Here is an 8,578-nt window from a genome sequence, read left to right as displayed (position 1 = left end):
TAACTAGGAAAATGGAGTTGCTTAGCTGTACACCACATATCTCAACATCAAAGCAGGACAGCTTGAATGAGCCATCTGCTACAATGCAAGGGAAAGAGGCCTCTGCACACGTGCAGCCATGCATAGAAATCCCCCAAGCAAGGGGGCTGCTTTGATCAGTGCATCATTTTGATCAAAGCATTGCTGAAGCGAAGTTCTCCTTCAAAACTCCACACAGCTCTCTCTGCACTCCCTTTGCTAGCAGCTGGAACAAGAACTCCAGGGCATCTCGAAAGCTATTATTTGCAATTGCGTGGATGACTGGGGGAGGGCAAGCTTTCATTGATTAGAATACACGTGATGCATCTTCCATGACTTACCTGTTTGTTTCACAAATCACAAGGCCCCTTCCCCTTGGAGACTGACATCTGGTAGAAAGCTCTTAATTAGAATACTGCATTCCTAGGTTGCAGCTCCAGTGCTGAATATGAGTGAAGGGAAGATCCAGAGGATTTAATTGTCATTACAAGGAAATAGCAAATCACTGCTAGCACAGAACACAGAAAATCAAGATGGGGATTTGGATTTTGAATGAAAGTTTGTCAGTTCTGCTAGTTGTAAGTATTTCATAATCAAGCTACTGATTCTGATAAATCATTGATATCGGGGGGAGATTCTTGAATTTTTGCTATGTTTTTCAAGTTTAGCATGATTTTCTATAGCATAAAAGTTATGGTGGTAAATAAAGTGCAGTCCTGATATCTGTTATTCATCTCCTGTATTTATAAAATAAAAAAGAGAGGCAAGGGAGAAAATGAAGCTGGCTTTTCTGGTTCTTTCAATGTGCTTTTCAAATAGCATTTGTGAATTTCTCAAAGCACTTAGGAAGATATCTCCAAACCAGTGGGCTTAAATAAAACACTTGTAAGCACTGTCAAATAGTGAAAACTTTTCTGTTCTAGTTATTATGGTTGGGGATGAACTTCTACTTGTTCATTGAGACATTCTTCTGGTATGAATATGAGGATGCCTACCTGTACACACGTGTTATGTTGGGTGTAAGTAAACTTCTTCTGAAATACTTCCTCAATTGGATTTTTGACTTAGTTGTCCATCTGCTTTGCTGTGCCAACCCAGTCCCCCCATTTGCCCAACGTTCCACTGCATCTTAGCTTCTATATGTACCTGCCTCTGTACCTAGACCAGTGTTTCTCAACCTTGGCAACTTTAAGATCTGTGGATTTCAACTCCCAGCACACTGGCTGGGGAATTCTGGGAGCTGAAATCCATACATCTTAAAGTTGCCAAAGTTGAGAAACACTGAACTAGACTTATCCAAATGATTGTCTTAAGGAAATTTATTTTAAAATCATTTCTCTTTATTCATCTTATGTTGGCACTTTAAAAATATATTGCTTCTATAGGTCATGCAATGCATCTTATGAGGTATGGGGCGGGGGTAAAAATAATTATATCCATTATCTACAAACTCTTCATTCCCCACCTCAATACTTCTTAAATGAACCTCCTCTTTTGCCCTTCTCCTTCCCTTGCTGCAAGGGCGACTTTTGTTGTTGTTGTTCAGTCGCTAAGTCGTCTCCGACTCTTCGTGACCCCATGAACCATATTGCGCCAGGTCTTCCTGTCCTTCACTGCCTCCCTGAGTTTGCTCAGTTTCATGCTCATTGCTTCAGTGATGCTATCTAACCATCTCATCCTCTGCCGTCCTCTTCTCCTTTTGCCTTCAATCTTTCCCAGCATCAGGGTCTTCTCCAAAGAGATCTCTCTTTGCATTAGGTGACCAAAATATCTGAGCTTGAGCTTCATTATCGATCCTTCCAATGAGCAATCAGGGTTGATTTCCTTTAAGATTGACTGGTTTGACCTCCTAGCAGTCCAGGGGACTCTCAAGAGTCTTCTCCAGCACCACAGTTCAAAGGCATCAATTCTTCGGCGCTCAGCCTTCTTAATGGTCCAGCTCTAACAGCCATACATTACTACTGGAAAAACCATAGCTTTGACTATGCAGATCTTTGTCGGCAAGGTGACGTCTCTGCTTTTTAATATGCTATCTAGGCTTGCCATAGCTTTCCTCCCAAGGAGCAAGCGTCTTTTAATTTCATGGCTGCAGTCTCCGTCTGCGGTGATCTTGGAGCCCAAATAAATGAAGTCTGTTACTGCTTCCATTTCTACTCCTTCTATTTGCCAGGAATTGATGGGTCCAGATGCCATGATCTTAGTTTTTTTAATGTTGAGTTTCAAGCCAGCTTTCACACTCTCCTCTTTCACCATCATCAAGAGGCTCTTTAATTCTTCTTCACTTTCTGCCATTAGGGTGGTATCATCTCCATATCTTAGGTTATTGATGATTCTCCCTGCAATCTTAATTCCGGCTTGTGATTCTTCCAGCCTGGCATTTCTCATGATGTACTCTGCATATAGGTTAAATAAGCAGGGTGACAGTATACAGCCTTGTCGTACTCCTTTCCCTATTTTGAACCAATCAGTTGTTCTGTGACCGGTTCTAACTGTTGCTTCTTGGCCCGCATACAGATTTCTCAGGAGACAGGTAAGATGGTCTGGTACCCCCATCTCTTTAAGAATTTGCCACAGTTTGTTGTGATCCACACAATCAAAGGCTTTTGCATAGTCAATGAAGCAGAAGTAGATGTTTTTCTGGAACTCTCGTGCTTTCTCCATGATCCAGCGAATGTTGGCAATTTGATCTCTAGTTCCTCTGCCTCTTCGAAACCCAGCTTGTACATCTGGTAGTTCTCAGTTCATGTACTGCTGAAGCCTAGCTTGTAGGACTTTGAGCATAACCTTGCTAGCATGTGAAATGAGTGCAATTGTGCGATAGTTTGAGCATTCTTTGGCATTGCCCTTCTTTGGAATTGGAACGTAAACTGACCTTTTCCAATCCTGTGGCCACTGTTGAGTTTTCCAAACTTGCTGGCATATTGAGTGCAGCACTTTAACACCATCATCTTTTAGTATTTTAAATAACTCAGCTGGAATACTGTCATCTCCACTAGCTTTGTTGTTAGCAATGCTTCCTAAGGCCCACTTGACTTCACTCTCTAGGATGTCTGGCTCAAGGTCAGTGACCACACCAGCATGGACATCAGGGACATTAAGATCTTTCTTGTATAGTTCTTCTGTGTATTCTTGCCACCTCTTCTTAATCTCTTCTGCTTCTGTTAGGTCCCTGCCTTTTTTGTCCTTTATCATGCCCATCTTTGCACTAAACGTTCCTTTCATATCTCCAATTTTCTTGAAGAGATCTCTAGTCTTCCCCATTCTATTGTTTTCCTCAATTTCTTTGCATTGTTCATTTAAGAAGGCCTTCTTATCTCTCCTGGCTATTCTCTGGAAATCTGCATTCAGTTGCTTATATCTTTCCCTTTCACCCTTGCTTTTCGCATTCCTTCTTTCCACAGCTATTTGTAAAGCCTCATCAGACAGCCATTTTGCTTTCTTGCATTTCTTTTTCCTTGGGATGGTTTTAGTTGCTGCCTCCTGTACAATGTTACAGACCTCCGTCCATAGTTCTTCAGGCACTCTGTCTACCAAATCTAATCCTCTAAATCTATTCATCACCTTCACTGTGTACTCACAAGGAATATGATCTAAGTCATACCTGAGTGGTCTAGTGGTTTTCCCTACGTTCTTCAATTTAAGCCTAAATTTTGCAGTAAGCAGCTCATGATCTGAGCCACAGTCAGCTCCTGGTCTTGTTTTTGCTGTCTGTATAGAGCTTCTCCATCTTTGGCTGCAAAGTATGTAATCAATCTGGTTTCGGTATTGACCATCTGGTGATGTCCATGTGTAGAGTCGTCTCTTGTGTTGTTGGAAAAGAGTGTTTGCTATGACTAGCTTGTTCTCTTGACAGAACTCTATTAGCCTTTGCCCTGCTTCATTTTGTACTCCAAGGCCAAACTTGCCTGTTATTCCGATTACTCCTTGACTTCCTACTTTAGCATTCCAATCCCCTATGATGAAAAGGACATCTTTTTGGTGCTAGTTCTAGAAGGTGTTGTAGGTCTTCATAGAACCGGTCAACTTCAGCTTCTTCGGCATCAGTGGTTGGGGCATAGACTTGGATTACTGTGATGTTGAATGGTTTGCCTTGGATACGCACTGAGATCATTCTGTCGTTTTTGAGGTTGTACCCCATTACTGCCTTTCCCACTCTCTTATTGACTATGAGTGCAACTCCATTTCTTCTAAGGGTTTCTTGGCCACAGTAGTAGATATAATGGTCACCTGAATTAAATTCACCCATTCCCGTCCATTTCAATTCACTGATTCCCAAGATGTCGATGTTCAATCTTGTCATCTCATGTTTGACCACATCCAGCTTGCCTTGGTTCATAGATCTTACATTCCAGGTACCTATACAATATTGTTCTTTACAGCATCGGACCTTCTTTTCGCTTCCAGATACATCCACAGCTGAACGTCCTTTCGGCTTTGGCCCAGCCGCTTCACTCTTTCTGGAGCTACTTGGAATTGCCCTCCGCTCTTCCCCAGTAGCATATTGGACACCTTCCGACCTGAGGGGCTCATCTTCCGGCGTCATATCTTTTAGCCTTTTAACATTGTCCATGGGGTTTTCTTGGCAAGGATACTGGAGTGGGTTGCCATTTCCTTCTCCAGTGGACCACATTTTGTCAGAACTCTCTGTCATGACCTGTCCGTCTTGGGTGGCCCTGCACGGTATAGCTCATGGCTTCACTGAATTATGCAAGCCCCTTCGCCACAACAAGGCAGTAATCCATGAAGGGGAAGGGCCACTTATCCTGCCTTTTTCACCATCCTTTTGATTATGTTCCATCAAGTTGTTGTCAACACTTAGTGACCACAGATCGATTTTCTCCATGATAATCTGTCCCTAACATGGTCCTTTTGGGTCTTCCAACAGTACGCTCATCACTGCTGAGTAACTGAGTCTATCCACCTTGCTGCTGGTTGTGCTCGTCTTCTCTTTCCTTCCACCTTTCCCAGCATTAGAGTTTTCTCCAGAGAGCTAGGTCTTTGCATAATGTGTCCAAAGTAGGCTAATTTGTTTCACCATCACAGGCATAAGTTATTACATCATTTGCTATCTCTTAACCTAGTTGCCAGGCAGCAGGTCTTAAGATCAGAAATGTGAGTACAAGGTATTTTGCTGCTACCAATAGGTCCTCTCTCCCAATAAAAGGCCAACCTTTTCAAAAGTGTTGCTGTGCTATTTAAGCCTGAATGTCTTTGTCTCTTTCTTTTGCTCTAGACCATATCAATCACTTCACCCAAGGTCAGCTCAGGAATTGTACACTCAGAAATAAACAAAGAGAGATTTGATTGCTTTTGTGTGTTAAATGCTTACTTTCAGCTAAGTAACAGTTTTTTCCTTCTATGCCTAGTCTGCACTTGCATGGGCAAGAGCTTCTGCTACTTGCCTCAACTTCAACTGCTTGCTAATCCTCCTGCCTGTCAGCAGAAACCTCATTTCCTTCCTACGGGGGAGAAGTTTCGTAAGTAATGTTTTGTGGTGGTGGTCCATCCATTGTCTTTTTAACACTTATTCCCATGGTTCAACATGTTAGTATAATTTCAGATTGTGTATTAGAAATGCCCCTTTCATTACTTAAAGAAGAAGACAATCTGTAATATTTAGTTGTAAGTGGATAAAGTTGGTGAGTACATGCTGGTAAGTAAACATTTGCTTGAATGTTAGAAATGATTAAAATCTTGGACTGGGACAGGAGAGATCCAGGTTTGACTCTCCTCTGGACCATGGTGCTCAATGAGTGGCTTTAGGCCAATCTTCTCTGAGCCCAACCTATCTCACAGGGGTTATTGTGGATGTAAACAGAAGACCTCCCAGTGAGCCACCTTTGAGCTCTTAGAGAAAGGTTGGGTATAAATGCAATAAATAAACAAACAAAACTTTAGCACACCATTACAGTGGGGTTGATACATAACACTGGCTTAGATCCAGAGGACATTCTCACTAGAGGAATGAAGTTTCAGCTGTATCTCTTTCTCCTTGCAACCTGCTATGTCCACTGAAAAGTGCTTTGGATCATTGGGTAGGTACAATAGAGAGTTCCAAGGGGAAAGAGAACTGGCAAAAGTTATGACTCCCTTCTTTCACAGGCAGTTTCCTTTGGATCTCAATTTGTTCCACGGAAGGAAGAAACCCTTGCATTGCTGGAAAGACAATTCTTGATAGACTTTGATTAACATAGTGCATGATAACTTGGCCAATGGTTCTTGCTCATTGATAGAATAAAACAAGGAGAAAAAGATGCATGAATGCATTTGTTAGATATGATCATTATCACTTCTCATTATGGAAAAAAGCCAATTCACCAGACAAAAGTCACAGAGAACATTATCTTATTGTGATTTTATCTTGTCTGAGTTTATTATTTCATTGTGCCTTTATAACATTCATAAGCGTGAAGCCTGAAATAGTGCGATCCTGGACAAATGAATAATGACTGTGTGGGCTTGTTTACACCCCATCTTCAGCCTGGTTAACTCTCATGGCTCACAACAAAAGACTGGAGCTGCTGGGATTTAGGCAATTGTATAGCAGAGAATTCATAGCAACCTTTCACTATTATCATTCACATAATTCTTTGGAGGAAGCTGTGATCCCTATTTCAAACTGGTTAAACAATGTAATGCAGAAACTGCATATTTGTCAGTATAATGTAAGTGCTAATTATGAAATGGATGAGCTCTGGAAAAAAAATCTTCAGATAGAAAATCATATGAAACAGTCTAGAAATAAAATGGACTGTTAAAAAAAGACTGTCTTCTGTAACACAACTGTACAATAAATATATTTTTCTGTCTTATCATGCAATAGCAATCCTATATGCCTCTACTTGTGCTTTTTAAAATACGTTTTAAAGGGGAAAAAACTTTGGGCTCTAGCCTGTATCAATTTAATACATGGCATAATCCTTTTTTCCATAATGGAAAGGTCCTATAATTTTACCAATAAAATTTTAACCAACAAAACTGTTGCTTTTTCAGTATAAAAACAATTCATACTTTGGTGCTGCCGCTAACAGATTAACTTAATATTTAACCTCTTGAGTTGCAGGCTACATTCACATAACATGATTCAATATAAAATATAATATAATAAGCAATGTATTATCATCATTTATCAAGGAAGTGAGCCTGGGTAAGCTATGGACTTTCCTCTCTCCTTCCCCAGTGTCTTTTTGAAGAAGTTGTACATTTTTGTTTCCATTTTTTATCAATTACAGTTGACAAAAGAAATGGATAAACTGTGATTTATCCACACTTATGGTTCCTGACCAAGCCAACTTCATACTATGGATTATGCAGCTTGCTTCAATAACGGTGTGAACAGAAACTATAATTTAGATTGAAAAACTTCCAATCTCATTCTTGTCCCATGTATAATGGGGAGGAAGGAGAGGAACAAGTATCAGTTACTGAATTCAACCTCAGAGCCATGAAAATGGAATAAACATGATTTAAAACACATGTTTGTTTTTATCAAGTGTTGCAGAACAATACTGAGGAGACAATTGGATAAAAATATCACATTTCACAAGATGATTGCCTATGGAGTAGCTGTAAATGCAAGTAAGTTTGGAAATATTTTGCTTGCAATATTGTTTGCTTCCATCCAGGATCATACACATTCAGCATGTTAGCACACATGCTTGAGTAATTCCATGTTCCTCCCAAGCTTCACATATTAAAAGTGTATCCTATGCTTGCATATGCTCAGCTATTATGGTTCAGTGGAAGTTAACTTTGGAGAAAACTTAAAGTAGACTTTAGAAATACAATTCTATACTTATTTTCAGTTGGTGGTAGTCTTAAAGTTTTGGGGTCCTGGACTACAGCATCATTGGGGTTCTCACAGAATATTTATAACCTTTTAGGCTGATAGAGCTGGTTTTATTCTAAGCCTTTTCAACCTATGATGTATCCATGAATATACAGTTACCATAATCCATAAGTTAAAGCAAACAACAAAAAGCTAAATTCTGACCTTCATCATATATCTTCATGGTGGAGAGTTTATCTTATCTTCATATAAATCCTTTTTCATTCACTGAAATTATGACAAAATTAGCTCCCTCCCCTGGTCAATTGCCATCCCTGGAGTGGAGGATTTCCCATAGCAATGACTTTTCTGAAGCCTCTCCTAGTGATTCATTAGAACTGGAGCTAATTCAATTGCTTTGAAAATGTGGACCCCCATTCCACTAGGAAACAATTATGTGATCCTTATTATTAGACCACCATTCTCTTACATTTCTATTTTTAGCTTTAATTGAAATAGAAATATTTGTTCTTTTTGTGTATTATACATGTAGATTTTACTTAGTTTACTTTCTAGCAGAAGTTCATTGTAAATACAGGACAACAGACATATAGTACAACAGAGACAATACAAGAAAATAATAACATTAGCCCAATGAGCCATCTTGTCCGGCATTCTGGTATTACACCATGGCCAACCAGATGCATTCAGGAAACTCACAAATATAGATAGGAGAGCAATAGTCTTTCATTATTGTTCCCTAGCAGCTGGTATTTAAGATATACATCCACT

The 8,578-nt window shown here is 40.0% G+C and overlaps 1 protein-coding gene across 1 annotated transcript in view; it reads left to right on the top strand.

Moving 5' to 3' along the window:
- Positions 1 to 551: 551 nt before the first annotated feature.
- NOX3 (NADPH oxidase 3) overlaps positions 552 to 8,578 on the top strand; it is a 29,229-nt gene continuing 21,202 nt past the window's right edge. Inside the window, exons 1-4 of the mRNA XM_088151034.1 lie at positions 552 to 596; positions 942 to 1,037; positions 5,385 to 5,495; positions 7,512 to 7,596. Coding sequence (XP_088007160.1) covers positions 552 to 596; positions 942 to 1,037; positions 5,385 to 5,495; positions 7,512 to 7,596 — 337 coding nt within the window. The remainder of the gene's footprint in view (positions 597 to 941; positions 1,038 to 5,384; positions 5,496 to 7,511; positions 7,597 to 8,578) is intronic.

The sequence above is a fragment of the Python bivittatus genome, unplaced genomic scaffold, assembly GCF_059951505.1.
Source record: "Python bivittatus isolate LINGU-HERP-01145 unplaced genomic scaffold, Pbiv_v1 ctg000020_np1212, whole genome shotgun sequence".
Lineage (NCBI taxonomy): Eukaryota > Metazoa > Chordata > Lepidosauria > Squamata > Pythonidae > Python > Python bivittatus.
Note: the sequence above shows the minus strand (reverse complement) of the source record. Positions and strands in the feature narration are given on the sequence as shown.